The sequence below is a fragment of the Notolabrus celidotus genome, chromosome 6 (genome assembly GCF_009762535.1).
Source record: "Notolabrus celidotus isolate fNotCel1 chromosome 6, fNotCel1.pri, whole genome shotgun sequence".
NCBI lineage: Eukaryota > Metazoa > Chordata > Actinopteri > Labriformes > Labridae > Notolabrus > Notolabrus celidotus.
Window position 1 is genome coordinate 34231575 of NC_048277.1, and position 22338 is coordinate 34253912.

At 39.0% G+C, this 22338-nt stretch overlaps 1 protein-coding gene across 1 annotated transcript in view; it reads left to right on the top strand.

The window, feature by feature from the left end:
• The first annotated feature begins 13809 nt into the window (after positions 1-13809).
• The window catches only part of LOC117814061 (copine-5-like), a 141494-nt gene continuing 132965 nt past the window's right edge, over positions 13810-22338 (top strand). Inside the window, exons 1-2 of the mRNA XM_034685170.1 lie at positions 13810-13962; positions 15996-16122. Coding sequence (XP_034541061.1) covers positions 16040-16122 — 83 coding nt within the window. The 5' untranslated portion in view covers positions 13810-13962; positions 15996-16039. The remainder of the gene's footprint in view (positions 13963-15995; positions 16123-22338) is intronic.

The window sequence follows — 22338 nt, forward strand, 5'->3', positions numbered from 1 at the left end:
TCCACAGACCCAACATTGCATCATACACATCAGGCAGCCGGTGATTGCTGCTTCCTGTCAGACAGTCCTGTAGATTAACTGCAGCAAACCCTGATGTCCTCCTGAGCCGATCATTAAGCAGCTCAACAACGTGTCTGTTTGAGGGCTTCAACAGGTGTTAGACACTGAATATCAAGACTTAATGATGTTCATGAACTCAGCCACTTTGATTTATGTTTCTCAAAATGTTGTCTGTAAATTCTGGAGAACAGAATTTGATGTTTTATGATGCTTGAGGTAATTGCAACAAGTCTAAAATACAGCGTTATTGGAATTCTATTGGGTTGGCTCAGAAACAAAAATTAAAATTAGTAATCAGTTACAGAAAGTACTTCATGACCCCTGTTTTAGGACTGATAGGTACTTGAAGCCTCTTCTTCTTCCCTTTCTTTTCTGTTTACTTGTATTGGATTGGGAAATAAGGAATGGGTTCATTAATGTTTGACCGATACTTTAAATGCACCTTTTCTGAGGGGAGCACAGTGAAGGTGCTTGGTCTCCTTTAAATGACGTCACAATTCTGACATGATGGACTGCAGCTGTGATGTGATCTGACTTGGATAAGACACCCATGAACTTTAGTGAACCAGTCCTTATCTTTTAAAAACTAACCCTACCAAATAAAAAAAAGAAACTTGAACTCATAAATGAAGCTTGGGCTCACCACTCACCTACATCCAGAAAAACCTGGTGGATCGGTGTGCAGGTGAGCTGACCCACTCTCTTGGCGTTAAACTTTAATTCTTATCTCTACTCAGGGCAGTCCTTAACACCTGTGACAGATATATTTCTAAGAATAGAAAATCAGAGTTTTTACTTCTTTTGAAAAGGTGTCCCACAGGGTTCAGTTCTCGCCCCCCTTTTTTCACTATTTAATAATGATATAATAAAACTCTCTGCTAAGTCAGGGGGATAGTTTAGTGAGCAGGTGGACAAATTTTGAGCATGACCCCGATGTAAATTCGTATAGCCACCCCCTCTCTATGCATTATCCTCCTGGTTACCCGACTATCAACTCTCACCCTGCATGCCTGTGTCTAAATTAATTGAAAGTTAGCTTGAGTCAGTGCTTCGACAGCTCTCATTATGCTACATAACCAAGCGGCAAACTCCGGTCTCAAACGATGAAGCCAATGCGGAAGTGCTATAAACTGCAATACATCGAAAATCCGCTTGAGGCTGGCTGCAGAAACACCGGAAACCACATAGATATGAATGGGAAAAAGACGATCTTTGCAGCATTAATAAACATGTTTACAGCCTGGTTCAAAAAACGGCTTGGCCCTACAACGCTAATCTCTCTAATGGCACACACTGTACGGGGGGTGAATTTTTTTCTAACGTGACGGTTCAGAAGATATTAAGATTATGAGTTTTGCCCAAATAAGGACATGACTGACGTGACTCCCGGTCTGGAACACACAGCCATTGGCTAAGAGACTCACGCTACGTCACACTCTGCCTAGTTGAGCTCCGCATTACCAATATGGCTGCTGCCGTCGATTTGCTTCAAAACAGCTCTCAGGAACAGATGGGTGACGTCACGGATACTACGTCCATATTTTATACAGTCTATGTACATAACATATTTTTACAACCAATGGATGATGTCCCAGAGACTATGTCCATGTTTTAAACAGCCCATGATTAAAACTTATAGATGTCTAAATCACACAAATATCATTCCATTCAGATGTCTTTTCATCCTGTGATTAGTTGGGAAATTAAATCTGTCTCTGTTTCCTTTAAATACACTTTAAATTGAAACAAACTTAACCACAAACTGAAGAATATTGCTTGTAATTTTTTTCATAATTTATTTTATTTTTCAAAATTTTTATATTTTTATACGATTGTTTTAATCTTTGATCTTCTGTTGTTTTAATTCATGCAACATTGTTTTATTTCCTTTTATTTGTCTTTCAGTTTCTTTCTTATTTGTGAGCACTTTGTATTCCTCTTTTGAAAAGTGCTATATAGATAAAGATTATTACTATTATATTTTGTTATTAGTTGCAAAGATAGGTGAATTAATCTGTTTTCTAGTCATCATCAAATACAGTTACAACAGTAAATGTATTATTTTGGTCATTTTCCAAGAAAAGCTGCAAAACATTTCATTTATTCAGCTGCTCCAATGTGAGAATGTGAGCTGCCGTAGACGTCCTCCTGCTGTGGACGATCTGGACTCCAGCTGATACGGACGTGCTGGACTCCAGCGGCAACAGCTTCTACGACTCGTCTCATCACTATCACCTCTCTCTCTTACTCCCCTCTATCTGTCTTTCCAGACCCAACTCAGTCGAGGCATGATGGCTGTCTAACATGAGTCTGGTTCTGCCTGAGGTTTCTGCCTGTTAAAAGGAAGTTTTTCCTCACCACTGTAACTAGCTAAATACTGCGATGTGCAATGCTCATGATGGATTAAGGTGGGGTCAGACTGAGTCTTCCCCTGTCTTGAAGTTGGGTCTCTGTTCATAATTTGACATAGAGTGGTCTAGACCTCCTATGTTTGTAAAAGCGTCTTGAGATAACGTTTGTTGTGATTTGGTGCTATACAAATAAAGATTGATTGATTGATTGATTGAGAATCTGCTGCTCTGCCTTTATCACACTTTGCACAAACTCAGGTATTTTTAGATAGTTTGTTAAACAAAACAAGACATTCACTGATAATGAAAACAGTTAAAGCTACATGTCCATTACTACAACTGTTTTCTTGAACTCAGACTTGACCTATGAGATCTTGGAAAAGTCTTCAATCCTAACAAGCGACTGTACCAAAGTTCTGCAGCTTTGAACAATTCTCGGCTACACTGTTAAAGATTGTAATAAAAGATCCACCAGTGGATATGTGATGGAGAAACTCTGTGGGCCAGCATCATTAACTGCAGGACTGTCTCTCTCTAGGATATCAAGAAGAGGTGAGATTGAGGTGACAGTCATTAGCAGCAGTCAGAGCTCCCATGATCTGAAATCCATTTGATGCACCGAGGCATGAATTTAATACAGTTAAGTCAGTCCAACTACACGGCTGCTTAAAGTAAAAGTAGAAAAGAAACACACCAAAGTCAGGCAAGCATGATGATGGAAACCAAACTACATGCATAGCTCAGTTTACAGATGCATTATTTGTTTTTGGACCTCCACAAATAAAACCAATATTTGTATTCAGAGAGGATAGGACCGGGGATAGAGATGGCCCTGGCTGCCTCCTTTGAGGGCGATGGCCTCCGTACATGAGGTGCGTGATGTTAACCACCAGGCCTCAGAAAGTAAACAACTTGTAAATATTTTGAACATTATCTCTATTAAAGTGCAATCTTGTCTTTTACAGAGACAGACTGCAGTCGACTTCTGAGGCATGGAAATAAGATTTCAAGAGAATTGTGCACAGGATTAGAGTTTACTTGAGGCCATCCAGGCTGCATAGAGTGGGTCTAATTGACACCCCAGTGTGCTGGAGGTGTCTTGATAAAGATGGTACTCTAGTACATGTGCTCTGGAGCTGCACCAGGGTTCAGGAGTTTGGATACCACTGTAGAAAAAATGACTGGCCAGGATATCCCCTTCACTCCCAGCCTCTTTATCTTAGGTGACCCCCTCTGCTCTAAGTAACCTAGCTCCACCACTTGCAGACTGGACCCAGCCTGTCCTCATATTAGGAAGAAAACTGGTTATGGAATGGAAGTGCGTCTTCAGCACCAGTTTTATCCTCATGGTACACCTCTCTCCGTCAGCTTGCTGCCCTAGAACATTTATCATACAGACTTCTAGATAAGGTTGAGGAGTATGAGTTGAAGTGGGGGCAGTATCACTCATTTTTATTGTCTGACTGAAGACGTTTCCAACTCAGAAAAGAGGAAAATGATTAAAGATGAACGACAATAATGATGTAGGAATACTGTTGTAGAATTTAACAAGAAGAGCTATCAACTTTTAGGCTTTCTGTGCATCTGTTTTTATATTTTTCATTTTTAGGGAGTAAAACCAACCTCTACCAGAAAGGCAGCAGGACCTTTCTGAAGGATTGGTCACAGATTTAGTGTTACTTGTTGTTTTATTTGTCAGTATGTTAACGTGTGTCTTGGTACACAGCTACAGCCACAGCTACAGCTATGAACATGTAGCTATGTGGCTATGCTAATTAGCTCTAGCACTTTTCCATGACAAATAAAAATCATCCACTAGATCTTCAAATCTGCAGACGTGGGGAGTAAAACCGACCTCTTCCAGAAAGGCAGCAGGACCTTTTCTGAAGGATTGGTCACAGATTCTGTGTTTCTTGTTGTTTTATTTGTCTGTATGTCGTCGTGTGTCTTGGTACACAGCTACAGCTACGACATGTAGCTATGTGGCTATGCTAACTAGCGCTAGCACTTATCCATGACAAATTAAAATCATCCACTAGATCTTCAAATCTGCAGACGTGGGGAGTAAAACCGACCTTTGTGTTTATTAAGACAGCCTACAACTAGCATGCCTCCTTCCTAAGCTCCTTGTTAGCACACATTTTTGCAGGTAATGAAAAACGGAGAAGTTGAGTTGTACTTTATACAGTCTATGGGCTGAACAAGCTCCGAGCTCTGACTCCGTGACAGACCGGATATTGTTGTTACGTAACAAAAACACGGAAGTCTGAAACGGCTCGTTTCACACACATTTACAGAAAGGTGGAGAAATCAGAACAGGGGCAGAATGGATTTTTTTCATTCTCGGGGGGTTTGTAGACATGCCAGGGAAACATATTTCAGGTAGAGAACCATTAAAAAGTCCATTTTGCATGATATGTCACCTTTAAAATCGCTGCAAGAGGGTAGCTGTCAGACGAGGTGATACTTTGACAGCACGTCAAAGAAAAACCCTCTGCTTTTTCTGCTGTAAATGTTCTTCATGAGTGAAATAGCAGGAGGAGAATTTATTTGTCAGAAAACACAATTTACACATGTACAACGCAAAATAAGCAAGATCACTTTGTCCACAGGGGGGCATCAAAATCAACACAAACAGGAAGTTCCTCACAGGAGCTTTAACCAGATGAGAACCCATTTGATATCAAGACCTCTTTTACAAGGGCGGCCTTGCCAAGAGGTCAGGAGCACACGTCAAAATAAATAGCACAGTTCAATAGAATGGAGCATACATACAGACAGTATGTAGAAACAATCAATAATTTAAAAGTGCAACTCATTTGCAAATAAAGTGCAATTCATGAACACAAAACAACATTTTTTAAAAACACAGGCACTGTTCATTTATCATAAAAAAAGTGTCATCTTGAGATTTTTAATGATTTTGTATCAATAAAGGATGTCAGAGGACTTCATCACAAGACCAACATTGTGTCCATACAATGAACCAAAAGATTATTATCTCAGCAAAAGATATCTCATATCAGCAAAATGTACATAACAAGTACAGACACAATTCTCATTTCCAGATATAACTACTGAAAAATAAAGCTTGATTCGCTTGTGCACACACACGTCACACGTTCCTTCAAACAAATCCTCTCTTTGTTTGCCGTTTTGTCGCTGTTTCTTTGCTTAAGATCCCCTCTGAGAGGCGAGAAAGCCAAAACAGCTGTGGTTGTTTTTCTGGATTCACACATTGGAGGTGTTTATATGCTAATGAGGATTGTAAACTTTGTTACAACAAAAAAAAAAGAAAAGGAAACTTATCTGGAACACGATATTCTTTTCAACAAATGCATCTGAAAAACAGTCATTAAAAGTGTGAACCTCTGTTTTCACACTTAATTTGAATTTCAAATGCCTTCCATCCCCCTTGGTTGAAGCAGAAGTTGCCTTGAACACATGTGATTCTTATTTTCACCTGAAATTAAAAACCTGAGAGTGAGATAAAAGTCTGTGATGAAGCCGTTAGGAGACAGAACCAAGCGAAATTAGTAGTGATCCGTCTTTCCTTGTTTATTTTTTATGCCTTCAAGGAATACGTGAGTCAGATCATCCTGTGTGTCATCTTATCCATCAAACTACCAGTTTCAGAGTTCAGGTAGAGATGAGAGGCTGGAGTGTAACTGGGTGTCATTTTAGCCAGAAAAGGACACAGAAATTGTCAAAGTCACATTCAGTTCTTTCATCCCAAAAGTGACTCAGAGAAAAATGGCTGGAGCTCTGATAGTCAAACAGATTGCGGTTTCATGTCACGTAGCTCTGTGACAAAAACATCCAATGCAGGATGGGGAGGCCGGTGACAGCTCTTATGGAAGCAGATCGGTTATCATGGTTTTTGAATGCAGGAGTGTCCACATGCTTTCTCTGGATGTCTGCACACCTTTAGGCCATGCCGGGTATCATACATCATGTGATATAAATTGGTTTACAGTGTTTGAAGTTCATTTTTTATGGGGGGTTGTTTTTAAAAGACCATTTGATCTTGACATTTTACTTTAAAGAAAACCATTGAACACAACAGGCATTAATATCACTGAAAAAGCTAAGACTTGATATGGTGATACTTTTATAAGCTTATTATTTACCTAAAATAAATCCTAATGTTTCAGCCCTGGGTTGATGTACTTTCATATTGGCACAGACACTCATTCTCCCTTTGACATATTTGCACAACCTCTGTGACTCCCTGAATTGTAATATAAAGCCATCATAAGGGTCATAAACTGTGCAAAGGTGACAAACCATCAGGTGCGCACTGCAAAAAAAAGGGTAGCTTAAATATACGGTAAAAAAAAAACTTAATTCAAGGTGAAGATTTCTACTACTACTGAAATGATCTGTCCATGCAGCAAGTTATTTCTACTTGATAAGAAATCTTAAAACAAGATTGTTAAATCTAGAAATAAGTGGCTCTGAAAAGTATTAAAAAGGGTTGAAATAAGTAGAATATGCTGATTTTTAGCTCAAACTACTTGAAAATAAACTTCCTACAGCACAATTATAAGTGAAATATACTGAATATAAGCAAAGAACATCTCATTTATTTATTTTGTATACTTAATTTGAGCAAATTAAGGCCTGGGGGTAAGAAAAACACCAATTTAAGTAAAAAATGACTCACTATTAGAAAACTATGATAACGCTGTTTCTTGATATAAGCTGGCTCATCTTAAAATAAACCCTAATCCATCTTAAAACTAAAACTAAAATCTTTAAACCAGTTCTTATTCTTAGAATGAACCTCATAAATGTTTCTACAGAAACCAAAACAGCAAGCTGGATTACTGGCAACATTTAATAAATGTCAGGATTAACAACATATAACATCAAGAACATTATTAATAGTGGCTCAGGGTTGATGCTTTCTTTAAGACATTTAAAACAGTCTTTAGAGCCAAACCAGAACAAATATATTACCATTTTGCACAGCAGAAAAATGAGCAATCAATAAGATACAAGCTGAATTGTGTCTTGAATAGATGCCTCATGTGTTGTTCTTAAATCATGCAACTTGGACTTTCGGTGAGACAACCAGTGTAGCTTATTTTAACATTCATTCACTCAATTTAAGATTCCCAGACTAATTGAGACAAAAAAGACATGTTCATAATCAATTTAAGATTCAACCATACATACAAAGGTTAATAACTCTAAGTTAATAACTCTAAAAACAAGGTCATTCATCTAACATGTCTCAATCTAAGAATTAAAATCCTGGCGAGTGCCGAATTATTTGCAGTGGGGGGAGTGCAGCCAGTACTTGACCTGCATTACTTTGAGTGGCCAGCAGGAGGTGACACCACTAGATGCAATAAGTGTATCTATTTAAATATGTATACAAGCAGCTATGCTATGCTCTAAGCCTGAAAAAACTCAGTCCATGATCCAGTTGGTGACAGCATCTCCTACAGTAAATAACCAACACTGAAGCTCAGACAAATATTGTCTACACAATAACATTTGTATCCACTTTAGACCTTTCACACGTACCTTCAGAAACCAATGGGGGACATCAGGCTGGAGGCTACGTCCATGTTTGATACAGTCTGTGGTTAAGGTTAATTAGCAAACAGTAGCATGCTTACAAGCCAAGCTGGTAAACATATGGCAACATGACACTTGCTGAACATTGTAGTGTTGAATCTGTATTTTAGCATACAAGCTCTTTCCAGATACAGCCTCTATGCAGCAGAATGACTGTATCCTCTCTGTCTCTGAGTAAGTTAAAGGTGACATATCACGCTTTTTTTCATCAATATATATTGGTCTAAGAGGTCCCCAAAACATGTCTTTAAAGTTTATGCTCAAAAAAACATTTTGAAATCAGATTTTGGTCTGCCTGAAAACCCCTCTTCTTCAGTCCTCTTCAGAACACTCTGTTTTCCCTCTGACCACGCCCCCTCAGGAAGTGGGTGTGGCCTCGGCTCTCCAGCACGTTGATCTAATGTTCACATGTTGGCTGAATATACACGGCTGCTCAGAGATCGCGTTACTTCAACCCTCTGAATCTGATCCAGAATCTGAACCTGACGGAGAGGCGCCTGCAGCAGGACCTTTCTGAACGATTGGTCACAGATTTAGTGTTTCTTGTTGTTTTATTTATCAGTATGTAGACGTGTGTCTTGGTACACAGCTACGAACATGTAGCTATGTGGCTATGCTAACTAGCGCTAGCACTTATCCATGACAAATAAAAATCATCCACTAGATCTTCAAATCTGCAGACGTGGGGAGTAAAACCGACCTCTACCAGAAAGGCAGCAGGACCTTTTCTGAAGGATTGGTCACAGATTCTGTGTTTCTTGTTGTTTTATTTGTCAGTGTGTTGACGTGTGTCTTGGTACACAGCTACAGCTACAGCTACAGCTACAGCTACAGCTACAGCTACAGCTACAGCTACAGCTACAGCTACAGCTACAGCTACAGCTACGACATGTAGCTATGTAGCTATGCTAACTAGCGCTAGCACTTATCCATGACAAATAAAAATCATCCACTAGATCTTCAAATCTGCAGACGTGGGGAGTAAAACCGACCTTTGTGTTTATTAAGACAGCCTACAACTAGCATGCCTCCCTCCTAAGCTCCTTGTTAGCACACATTTGTGCAGGTAATGAAAAACGGAGGGGGGATTCAGTATTATTTTATACAGTCTATGGGCTGAACAAGCTCCGAGCTCTGACTCCGTGACAGACCGGATATTGTTGTGACGTAACAAAAACACGGAAGTCTGAAACGGCTCGTTTCACACACATTTACAGAAAGGTGGAGAAATCAGAACAGGGGCAGAATGGATTTTTTTCATTCTCGGGGGGTTTGTAGACATGCCAGGGAAACATATTTCAGGTAGAGAACCATTAAAAAGTCCATTTTGCATGATATGTCACCTTTAATACCAAATTACTGTACCCCCTAAGCCTCTAAAATTTAGACCAGCTCCACTCATCATGGAAGGAATCTGTGATGAAAGCTCACAAGTAACTGTGTAATTTCTCAAAGGGGTTGGAACCAATTCTTCTTAGGATTATTACAATGCACAGAAACTAACTGAATCAGTGGAACCCATCAGCCCAGCAGGAAACACTTCATTTTTTATCCATTAAACTCGACAGGTGTTTGGCCGGCAGAATGAACTGTAAGTCTGCTCCTCTGGTCTAACTGAAGCTGACAGACATATTCCCATTTTTAGCCCTCAGCTTCATGCTGGGCTGGTTGATTTAGTTTGTCCTGCTCAGGTGGTCTATGTCATCTGGCTTCAGTGTGACATCTCTGGCCATTCTCAATGTTATCGCCCTGGCTTCAGTCATGAAAGGAAGAAGCCTGGTGTATTGTGCTGCAAAAGTAGCTGATAAACAGAAGTGTAATAAATCACAATATTTTTTTCTTTATGTTTAGTTGAAGCCTCATTTTGGGAGATTGCACTCCTTTAATTGTTTCAAAATTAAAAAATGTTCCTTAACTTTTGTAAGTTTATTAAAGTAAGTATACTTTTCAATTATACTCCACACTGCAATCTGCGCTTTTTTCCACCCACATGGATAACTCAATTGGCTCCCCTGTGTGTTGAAATGAATATGGCAGCAGAGCCAAATTTCTCCTTTTAATGCTATTTTCCTTCTCAATGATCATAACATTTTAAACGATTGTTAGGAAAATTAGCTTTTGGCTAACTCACCCTCATCCACATGATGAGAGGAGTTAATGACATTAGTGTTAACAAGTAATTAAAAAACACGGCTCATTTTTTTGACCAGTAATTGTCAAACTGCTGCTGTGAAAGAGATAATTTAATTGCAGCGGCACAGAGCTTCTTCACCCCACAAATCCTGCTGGCACATAAAGTCTCAATTAAAAAGTAAAGGGGGAAGTTGGAAGTTATTGCTTTGAATGAGCTCCAAATATGAGTTTTAAATGTAAGTTTCAGGTCCTAATTTTAATGAATGAGAGGGAAGCCAAATTATCAATGAGTTTGTTGATCAGCACCCTTATCAACCTTTGACAGACATGTTGGAGTTGTCTTCTTTAAAGGTGACATATCACGCTTTTGTCATCAATATATATTGGTCTAAGAGGTCCCCAAAACATGTCTTTAAAGTTTATGCTCAAAAAAAACACTTTGAAATCAGATTTTGGTCTGCCTGCAAAGCCCTCTTCTTCAGTCCTCCTCAGAACACTCTGTTTTCTCTCTGACCACGCCCCCTCAGGAAGTGGATGTGGCCTTGACTCTCCAGCACGTTGATCTAATGTTTACATGTTCGCTGAATATACACGGCTGCTCACAGATCCCGTTACTTCAACCCTCTGAATCTGATCCAGAATCTGATCCTGACGGAGAGGCGCCTGTAGCAGGACCGTTCTGAAGGATCGGTCACAGATTTTGTGTTTCTTGTTGTTTTAATTCTCAGTATGTCGACGTGTGTCTTGGTACACAGCTACGAACATGTAGCTATGTGGCTATGCTAAGTAGCGCTAGCACTTATCCATGATAAATAAAAATCATCCACTAGATCTTCAAATCTGCAGACGTGGGGAGTAAAACCGACTTCTGCCAGAAAGGCAGCAGGACCTTTCTGAAGGATTGGTCACAGATTTCGTGTTTCTTGTTGTTTTATTTGTCAGTATGTCGACATGTGTCTTCGTACACAGCTACAGCTACAGCTACAGCTATGAACATGTAGCTATGTGGCTATGCTAACTAGCGCTAGCACTTATCCATGACAAATAAAAATCATCCACTAGATCTTCAAATCTGCAGACGTGGGGAGTAAAACCGACCTCTGTGTTTAGTAAGACAGCCTACAACTAGCATGCCTCCCTCCTAAGCTCCTTGTTAGCACACATTTGTGCAGGTAATGAAAAACGGGGGAGGGATTCAGTATTATTTTATACAGTCTATGGGCTGAACAAGCTCCGAGCTCTGACTACGTGACAGACCGGATATTGTTGTTACGTAACAAAAACGCGGAAGTCTGAAACGGCTCGTTTCACACACATTTACAGAAAGGTGGAGAAATCAGAACAGGGGCAGAATGGATTTTTTTCATTCTCGGAGGGTTTGTAGTCAGGGACACATATTTCAGGTAAAGAACCATTAAAAAGTCTATTTTGCATGATATGTCACCTTTAAGTCTACTTGTTAAACTTCAAATATGTGAAGGTGTCATTTTTCACACCTGCCAACAACAGCTGGTTGATTTTCGGGTTTGGATCCAACTGCTTAATTTATCCATGGAGGTTAAATTGACAAACACTTTGATTAAGGTATGTGTGTTTCCAAGAGGATGGATTGTAATGACTTGGTGCCACTTCATATAAATCCATCATTTTCAGGTACAAATTTGTATCTGTCCATTTTCTGTCCCCACATTCCGATCAAACTGCTCTAAGTGCAAATTTTATTAGCACGTTGACAAGCTAAGAAAGTCACCCTTAGTATTAATATCAAGGTACTAGTTCTGCCATAGCATTTTATGATTTTATGATAAAAGTAGGCTACTACCTTTCTGCCAAGCTTCACCTTCATTCACTTCATAACCCAACAGGATGAGGGTCCCCAGTATAGGGTTGCCAACTTTCTCACTACTAAATAAGGGACAGGTGTACGGTGCCATGGTGGTGTGAGCATGATGTGTGAATTCAGCGTATATTCTGATTCTGATTCACAATGCAGAAAGTGTGTATATTCCCTTTAATCCTTACTGTATCATTATGTAACATCATATGAATAAACCTCAAAGAAACCACAATTTTGCTCTTTACATAAAAAAACAGGTAAAAGAAAAAATTAAATGCAAAAAAAAAGGAGCATGAGTCACTAAATGTACTTTTTCCATGGATCATTTTTGACTAACTCAAGCAGTCTTTTGTCCTTCTGTTTCTTGAGTCTGACCATTTAATGGCCTTCAGAGAAAAAAATCCTCCCCACACTTTTTTTGCAGGACATTTGCACTGTATACAACTGATATATGTGAGCGTGAGGGGGCCTGTGATTGGATGACAGGCGGTGTGATTGGCACATGATCTGCCACTGCAGTTGTATCTGATCTAAGATCTGTAGAGTGCAGTCTGCTGTATTTACAAGAGTTAATATTCAATGTACGGGACAATTGAGGTCCCGTATGAAACAAACCAATTTAGCACAATATACAGGATGTCCCGGCTAATACGGGAAAGTTGGCAACCCTACCAGTATCACACACTAATGCTGTTATTAACATATTGCTAATCAGTATAAATACAATTGTAAGATGTTAGAATATCAAAAATGATTGGTTTTAAAATAAACACTACACTACGGAAGAGGAGGCCACTGAAAAAAAGAAAATGAAGGTAAAAAAATTGTTTTAAATTATTATTCTGACTTTGTTCTCAGAATTCTGACTTTAATCTCAGAATTCTGACTTTAATCTCAGAATTCTGACTTTGTTCTCAGAATTCTGACTTTGTTCTCAGAATTCTGACTTTGTTCTCAGAATTCTGACTTTATTCTCAGAATTCTGACATTAATCTCAGAATTCTGACTTTGTTCTCAGAATTCTGACTTTAATCTCAGAATTCTGACTTTGTTCTCAGAATTCTGACTTTTATCTCAGAATTCTGACTTTGTTCTCAGAATTCTGACTTTGTTCTCAGAATCCTGACTTTGTTCTCAGAATTCTGACTTTAATCTCAGAATCCTGACTTTAATCTCAGAATTCTGACTTTGTTCTCAGAATTCTGACTTTGTTCTCAGAATTCTGACTTTGATCTCAGAATTCTGACATTAATCTCAGAATTCTGACTTTGTTCTCAGAATTCTGACTTTATTCTCAGAATTCTGACTTTGTTCTCAGAATTCTGACTTTAATCTCAGAATTCTGACTTTGTTCTCAGAATCCTGACTTTGTTCTCAGAATTCTGACTTTGTTCTCAGAATTCTGACTTTAATCTCAGAATTCTGACTTTGTTCTCAGAATCCTGACTTTATTCTCAGAATTCTGACTTTGTTCTCAGAATTCTGACTTTAATCTCAGAATTCTGACTTTGTTCTCAGAATCCTGACTTTGTTCTCAGAATTCTGACTTTAATAACAGAATTCTGACTTTGTTCTCAGAATTCTGACTTTGTTCTCAGAATTCTGACTTTGTTCTCAGAATTCTGACTTTGTTCTCAGAATTCTGACTTTATTCTCAGAATCCTGACTTTGTTCTCAGAATTCTGACTTTAATATCAGAATGATAATTAAAAAAAAAAATTTGACCTTTAAATTTTAATTTTTTTTCAGTGGCCCTAATCCTCTTCCGTAGTACTACACTCCCAACGTCCGTCAAAAAAAATTGTCACATTTTGGAGTTCTGCTTCCGGTTCTATTAAAACAAAGACGGCGGACCTGCTGAACTGAAAAATATCACTTAACTTGACAAATCATTCAAGAGTCTTTATTTGTTCAGTAAACAACAACAACAAAAATACCGTCCAGATTACTAGACGTGTCCTCGGGGATGCTTAAAGAACTGTCAGGACAGCGGTGAGTGTTCTGAGGAAACTTCTCTGACATGTTTTGGTTACCTTTCCATGGATGCTAACACCGACTGTATGCTAATGTCTCTGTGCGTTCAAGTGCTCCTCGGATGCTCGGAGTTCCCATTCTCTCAAATTGCTCATCGACTGAAGTCCGTCCACAATTACATCTGGAGGCTTCATTTAATTTGTTATCTTGGGGCATAAAAAATTAGCTTGATTTAGAGATATCTCTGAGTAAAATATACCATTTTACAATCAAAAAATTAGCTAAAATGTCGATTTACAATTCTTAAATTACCGGAAATAAACAGCATTGGCTATCAAAGCAACAGTCCGATATATTTTTTATTTTTTTTAGTGCAATATGTGAATTAAATTCTGGTAATCAATGTTTTTAAGACATATCACTTGTCCATTCAGCTTTTACTTTTCGCAGGTAGCTATTGTTATATTATTATTCCGACTTTTCCTGAACACATCGTTGCATGACTCTCCTGTGCATGTTCTGCGTGTTTCTGCAGGTTTTCTGACAGTTTTGCACCTTATTATTGTTATAAAGTACCCTAATACATTATGCACATTAAACCTACAGTATATTTTTCATTTCTAAGATCTAAACCTGATAGAGATATTGAGACTTTTAAACGTAAACTTAAAACGTATTTATTCAGTCTGGCTTTTATGTAGGGTTTAACAATTTTATTACCTACCTATTACTATAATATTAATTTAAATGTTGCTTTATTATTTTAGTAATTTTAACTGTTATCTTTTTCTATTTTTTATGTATTTATTCATTCATTTATTTAATTTGTATTTATCTACTCAGTTTTATTGATATTTTTAGCCTTAGTTTTATTTTTCAACTCTTATCCTCACCCTTTTTAAATCTATTTATTTTAACTATTTTTATTCTTAATTTTGATGCTTTAACTTATTTTAATTACACATATTTTATTTTTGGTGTGCATTAGTCTCTATTTTATTTTATGTTCTTATTTTTAATTTGTATTCTTGTTCTTATAAGAAAAGATATACTTTATTTGTCCTCCGTTGGGGGAAATTCTTTTGTTACAACAACTTACAACACGGGACAGGGGAATACAACAATGTACTAACATAGTTAAAAAATATGATAGCAATAATAATAGCAATGGCAAGGGTAAAATATAATAAAATAAAATAAAATAAAATAAAATAAAATGAAATAGAATAGAATAGAATAAAATAGAATAAAATAGAATAAAATAAAATAGAATAAAATATAATATAATATAATAAAATAAGATAAAATAAAATAATATAAAGTAAAAATAAAATAAAATGTGGCAACTATTACAGATATATACACACTATGCACACTTTTATCTGATAAATAGATAAGGTAAGTTATTGCACCATAAAAATTGCACCAGGTTATTTAAAAACAAGCATACACAGTATGAAGAACATTGTTCTTATTATTATCTTCCCCTAGGTCTTGCCATTGTTTCATTTCTGCTTCTTTCTTGTTTTTCAATCTCCATAAAGCACTTTGGGTTGCATTTGATTTGTATGAAAGGTGCTTTATAAATAAAGCTTGATTGATTGATTGATTGATTGATAAACCTGAATTTAACCTGATAAGAATCTCAATCATTTGAACCCAAAGAGAAAATGTTGTGCTTTCTTTGCCAAGCCATTTTCATGCTGATGCTCACTGCACACTCCCACTTTGTGTGTATGCCTGTCGGTATGTGTGTGTGTGTGTGTGTGTGTGTGTGTGTGTGTGTGTGTGTGTGTGTGTGACTCAGTTTGTGTGTCTTCCCTCCCCTTTACTCCGTCCTCTCTCCTCCGGAGCACCGAGGCGCACAGAGACGCGACTCAGGCGCGCTTGAGCTCCGCGTCCGCGTTTTTTCTCTCCGGTGCTTTTTTTTGCGCTTCCAGAAAAAACACGAGCTGCTTGCTTCTTGTCTTCTTTCTGCAAAGGCTTCCTATTCATTTACCCACATTCACATTCAGTCCTTCCTTTCTTCTTCCTCTCATGCCGCCGTTAAGGCGCTGGATTCGGGGCGCCTTGTGATCGACCAGGAGGCAGCTCGATGAATATGGCGTGTATCGGGGACGCGGACCCTTTCACCGCTGCGATACCTGCCACCAAAGTTGAACTCACGGTTTCCTGCAGGTGAGTGCAAAGTGCTTTTATTCCTCACACAGTCATGCGCCTTTAAGCACAAAGACGATGTGTTTGCATGTGTGAAACTGATCTTATGTAGTGCTGTATGTCACACTCCATGAGGAGTCACCAGTGGATGGATGTGGAGGAGAGTAACGCACCACACACTCCTGTAACACTCAAAACAACACGCCTGTTTCTGTCACACAAATATAGTTATATTATCATTAATATGAGGCTATAATGAAAGCAGTTCTGTCCTTGTATCATCAGCAGCGTTGGTTAAAGGATGACACAGGGTCTTGAATTGAGGACTTGGAGGGAGAAACAGCTAATTTTGTGCGTCGGTTGGCAGCAGCTTGCCTTTGGATGATGGCCAGATGGAGGTCAGAGTTGTCATGTCTCCACTGTACTGTCACATCTCTGAGCTCTGATACTGCTGCCACATGTAGAGCTGTGGGAATTGATGCTTTTAACCCAGGGAATAGACACTGTTAGTGGCTGGGAATAAATAGAGCACGGTTGTAGATTCGGGTTTTTGACATTTGATGTTGGGAGGTGGAGCATGGAGGGTTTGGGAAGTGCAGGTTACTCTCTCTCTCTCTCTCTCTCTCTCTCTCTCTCTCTCTCTCTCTCTTTTTTTTTTTTTTACGATTTGGGCACCATCCTCTCCACTCCTGCTTATTGTTATAGTACATCAGTATCTATCTATCTATCTATCTATCTATCTATCTATCTATCTATCTATCTATCTATCTATCTATCTACTCCTCAGCCATGTATTTTCTACATAGCTTATTTTGTCTTCTGTACTTTTATCATTATATTCATCTTATTAATTACTTATTCTATTAATATTATTTGATATTCTTACTTATTGTGTATATAGGAGCTACTTTAATGACTATCTATCTATCTATCTATCTATCTATCTATCTATCTATCTATCTATCTAAATCTTCAACCATGTATTTTCTACATAGCTTATTTTGTCTTCTGTACATACTTTTATCATTATATTCATTGTATTGGTATTTATATCTTATTAATTACTTCTTCTATTAATATTATTTGATATTCTTACTCATTGTGTATAGGAGCGACTTTAATGACTCTATCTATCTATCTATCTATCTATCTATCTATGAATAGACGGCACATTTTAAGTGTTTCTGCTCCACAAGCGCCAAGAAGAGCGTCAGTGTCGGACAGCAATTCACATTTATCTTTTAATTATTAATATTTCTATTTCTCTGCAGATTGCTCTCTTTGAAAATTGTCACTGTGAGTCAATAAAATGCAGAAATTGGACATTAATATTTTGTAAAATCAGGGTTATTAGATTGGGTTTCTTGTACAAGGAAAGTACGGAGAGCATCAAATGGATGCAACTATCGATTACTTTCATTATTGATTATTATGTCGATGTCTTTGTGGGTTATTTATATAATTATTAATGCTTGTTAACTGTCCAGAACTACAGAAATAAATAAATAAAGTCTGCAAGTTCTCATCATCGAATGGAAAGCTCCATGGTTCAGATTTTTGGCATCTTTTCTTTGAAAACGGACAAATTTAAGATTGTGAAACCTTTGATGGATTAATAAATCCAGTTATTGAGTAATCTCTAAAAGCACCTGTACTTCTTAAACCATCAGAGTGGATCTAATTATTGAATACAGTGTGAAATCATGACATATGCTGAAAATGTTGATGTGTTTGTCTGCTTAAAGACACTGTAATATTTGATAGATCTACCCCTCTGTAGTTTTAGAACCCGTATTCTCCATCTGGAGCACGAAGTTCTTCATGACCACACGTCCCGAACAGAAGCACAGAGCTTCTGGACTGTTCTATGTTTCCACTGACCTAAAGCCGAGCAGCTGATGTTGTGTTTCTACATGTCTCTGAGATAAAAGCCTGATAATGACTGAACAGAAGAAGTCGCTCTGGTAATGACCTTAACCATTTTTAGATCTGAGTCTTTGAAGATGTTTGGTCCAAAGTGAGGAAGCCACCAACAGGACAAAATAATTGTTCTGTTGAAATGAAATGACGGCTTCATGAAAGAAAAGCTTTCCTCCCTTCAGAGACGAGTTATGAGTCATTTATAATTTCTTACAAAGTGCAGCGTTTTATGCATGCAAACACAATGCGGACGCTCTGACCCATGTGACCCAGCATATGGGAACTTGTGGTGGTATGGATGCAGAGGCACTGTTTTGACAAATTGCAGCAACGTTTCTTTAATGCTTCTGAAGTGAGTCACAGGACCGTGAAGTCGTGTTTTATTTCTGGCTTTATGTCGAGTCCAGGCGGAGAAAGAACACGGTAAAAAAATGACCTGTGATGAAGGAATATATCAAAGTCAGCTCTCACAGAGGAGTGTCAGTATGTGATAGTGTGATGCAGCGATGAGCGTACATTACATTTTTAATTCATCAGAAGTGAGTTTTAGTCGATCCAAACTTTATTCCTCAGCTGTCTTTCCCTCAGACGTTTCTCTCTCTCTCTGACCCTATACAACGCCCAGCCTGGCAGACCTGGTGGCTGCAGATATTGTGGTTCTCTTTCCCAGTCTGCTTGTGGATTGTTGTTTTTATACTGTAACACTACTATAGTGGAGACTGTTGAGCGTGTGCAGCACTTAAGTTCAAGACAAGTTTCTTCAAGGGAACAATAAAGTGTTGTTAAAGTCGTGTCGTACCGTTTCTTGTTGTGGAATGAGTATTGCATCATGTCGTATCATGTCGCGTTGTATCCATAGACTATAAATAATGGATGAGTATCCATGACGTCACTCATCTGTTCCTGAGTGCTGTTTTGAAGCCAATTGACGGTGGCAGCCATGTTGGAAAAGTGGAACTCAACCAGGCAGAGTGTGACATAAAGGGGCGGAGTTTGAGCCTCCTAGCCAACAGCTATGTGTTCCCGCCTGTCAATCAAGTCAGTGATGTCCTTATTTGGGCAAAAACTCGTAATCTTAATATCTCCTGAACCGTCGCATTAGAAAAAAATTCACCCCCCATACAGTGTGTGCCGATAGAGAGATTAGCTTTGTAGGGCCAAGCCGATTTTTGAACCAGGCTGTAAACATGTTTATTTCTGCTGCAAAGATTGTCTTTTTTGAATGGGTGTGTATGTGGTTTCCTGTGTTTCTGCAGCCAGCCTCAAGTGGATTCTTGATGTATTGCAGTTTATAACACTTCTGCATGGGCTTCATAGTTTGAGACCAGAGGTTGCCGCTTGGTCGTATCACGTTGCGTCATGTAGTATCGCATTGTGACGTATCGTCTTGTCTCGTGTCGTGTCGCGTCGCATTGTGACATTTCGTGTCGTGTCGTGTTGTGTCGTCTCTTGTCGTGTAATATGCAGGGTTCCCACGCGTCCTGGAAAACCTGGAAAACAGTTGACCAGTTTTCCAGTACTGGAAAACACCTGGAAAATGGGAGAAGAAGTAAAATGTCCTGGAAAATCTCGAATTGTCCTGGAAAATTATTCCAACATGACTGCGAGCGACCTGACATGATTAAAAAAACACGGAAGTCTGAAACGGTTCGTTTCACACACATTTACAGAAAGGTGTAGAAATCAAAACAGGGGCAGAATGGATTTTTTTCATTCTCGGGGGGTTTGTAGACAGGGACACATATTTCAGGTAAAGAACCATTAAAAAGTCAATTTTGCATGATATGTCACCTTTAATATAATTAACGAAACATATTAGGATCAGAATCAGCTTTATTAGCAAGGTATGTTTAAAAACACTATTCATATTTCTCACAATGTCCTGACTCAGAAAGTTGAATTCCCCTAAAACAGAAACTAAATATTCCTGAGACAGAACCAGAGAGCACAGTGCCAAGGCGGCCATCTGTGTGTCTCTCTTGGATCTGTAAACAAAGTAAACAAAGTGAACGGTGTATTTTTAACTCCTTGAACAACAACCCTGTGTTTAAGTGTTTCATTTGATTATTTAAACCCAAAGAAACAAACGTGGTTTTACAGCCCTGATGTAGTATGTGGTGTTATTTCCCCACTCCGATGTCTCTGCATGCCTCTAAATCTACTGAGGCATTCACTCTAGATAGATCCCATCCCTCAGTGAAAGCCCTCCTTCACTCAATAAATCCAAACCATCTCCGCTCTCATCACGTGTGAAGTCAAGCAGGAGAACTGACAGATTGATTAACTCAAGTCCAATATTGTGCATCAGTGAGAAGAAAATCCCCCCAGTCTGCTGCTGCTGCGGCGCTCCGGACGTTTGACTGATGAGTGCCTATCACTCTTCATCACCCGGCCTTGATGATGAACACACAAACACACAGTCGAACACAGATCGCAGTTAAAGCTGCATGCGTTGGACGGCAAACAGCGAGGCAGGCGGACCTTTGGAGGCTTTCACTGAATGTTTCTGCACTAAAATGTGGGTGTTCACATCTGTGCAGCTGTCATCTGATCTGAGCGGTCCACAGCGGAGAGATAGCTGTGACCTTTGGGCACAAAAGGTAGGAAGTGTATCCCGTCGAAGAATTGACGTGTTGTGATGTGGCTGTATTGAAGCCGGACGCTGACCCGCTGAGAGGCCGGTCGATGTGTCACAGCCAATGTTGCACTTTCCACGAGGAAGGTGAAGAAAGAGACAGACGGAGTTGTTGGAGCAGAGGAGGAATTCTGTGTGCACGTTTTTTTGGTGTTTCTGTAACACACACACACACAAACGGATGACGCAACTGTGAGCTGGAGCAGAGAAAGCAACAGAAGAGGATGAGGATGTCACTGATTAATAACAGTTGGAGTTAAATCCAGAGAAAAGGCTGCGACTAATGATCATTTTTATGATGATTAATACATTTTCTCAATGAATTGTTCAGCCCTTAATGGATTTTGAAGGCTTTTTTGAATTAATGTGCCTTAAAATGCCTGATTAGTTATTTGTTAGACTCACAGTTATACCCATTAATTTGGAATCTGCACTAGTGTGAAACTATTGATGGGAAAACTACATTCCAGCTTCACGTAGGAGCTGATTGTTAGTCCATTAGATGTCAGAATGCTAATTTAAGATGCATACAATCACACTTACTGTACATGTAGTTTATCCATACACTGTGTATTTAAAACAGACGCCCAAAGTGTTCACTGACTGTGAAGCCAAAAGATCTAGAGCTCCCCCTGCTGACCGGCTGCAGCCAAGTGGCAACATCTGTTCTTAAAGGTGACATATTAGGCTCTTTTTCATCAACATATATTGGTCTAAGAGGTCCCCTAAACATGTCTTTAAAGTTTATGCTCAAAAAAACACGTTGAAATCAGATTTTGGTCTGCCTGAAAAGCCCTCTTCTTCAGCCCTGCTCAGAACACTCTGTTTTCTCTCTGACCACGCCCCCTCAGGAAGTGGTTGTGGCCTTGGCTCTCCAGCACGTTGATCTAATGTTTACATGTTGGCTGAATATACACGGCTGCTCACAGACCTGCGTTACTTCAACCCTCTGAATCTGATCCAGAATCTGATCCTGACGGAGAGGCACCTGCAGCAGGACCTTTCTGAAGGATTGGTCACAGATTTAGTGTTTCTTGTTGTTTTATTTGTCAGTATGTAGACGTGTGTCTTGGTACACAGCTACGACATGTAGCTATGTGGCTATGCTAACTAGCGCTAGCACTTTTCCATGACAAATAAAAATCATCCACTAGATCTTCAAATCTGCAGACGTGGGGAGTAAAACCGACCTTTGTGTTTATTAAGACAGCCTACAACTAGCATGCCTCCTTCTTAAGCTCCTTGTTAGCACACGTGTGCAGGTAATGAAAAACAGAGGAGGGGTTGAGTTGTATTTTTTCAGTCTATGGGCTGAACAAGCTCCGAGCTCTGACTCCGTGACAGACCGGATATTTTTGTGACGTAACAAAAACATGGAAGTCTGAAACGGCTCGTTTCACACACATTTACAGAAAGGTGGAGAAATCAGAACAGGGGCAGAATGGATTTTTTTCATTCGCGGGGGGTTTGTAGACAGGGACACATTTCAGGTAGAGAACCATTAAAAAGTCGATTTTGCATGATATGTCACCTTTAAAATCATAGACTGTATAAATAATGGACGTAGTTTCCGTGACGTCACCCATCTGTTTCTGAAGCGCCAATCGTTGGAGGGAGCCATATTGCTGCTGTTTAGCGATTGTGACATAAAGAGGCGCGCTTTGAGTCTCCTAGCCAACAGC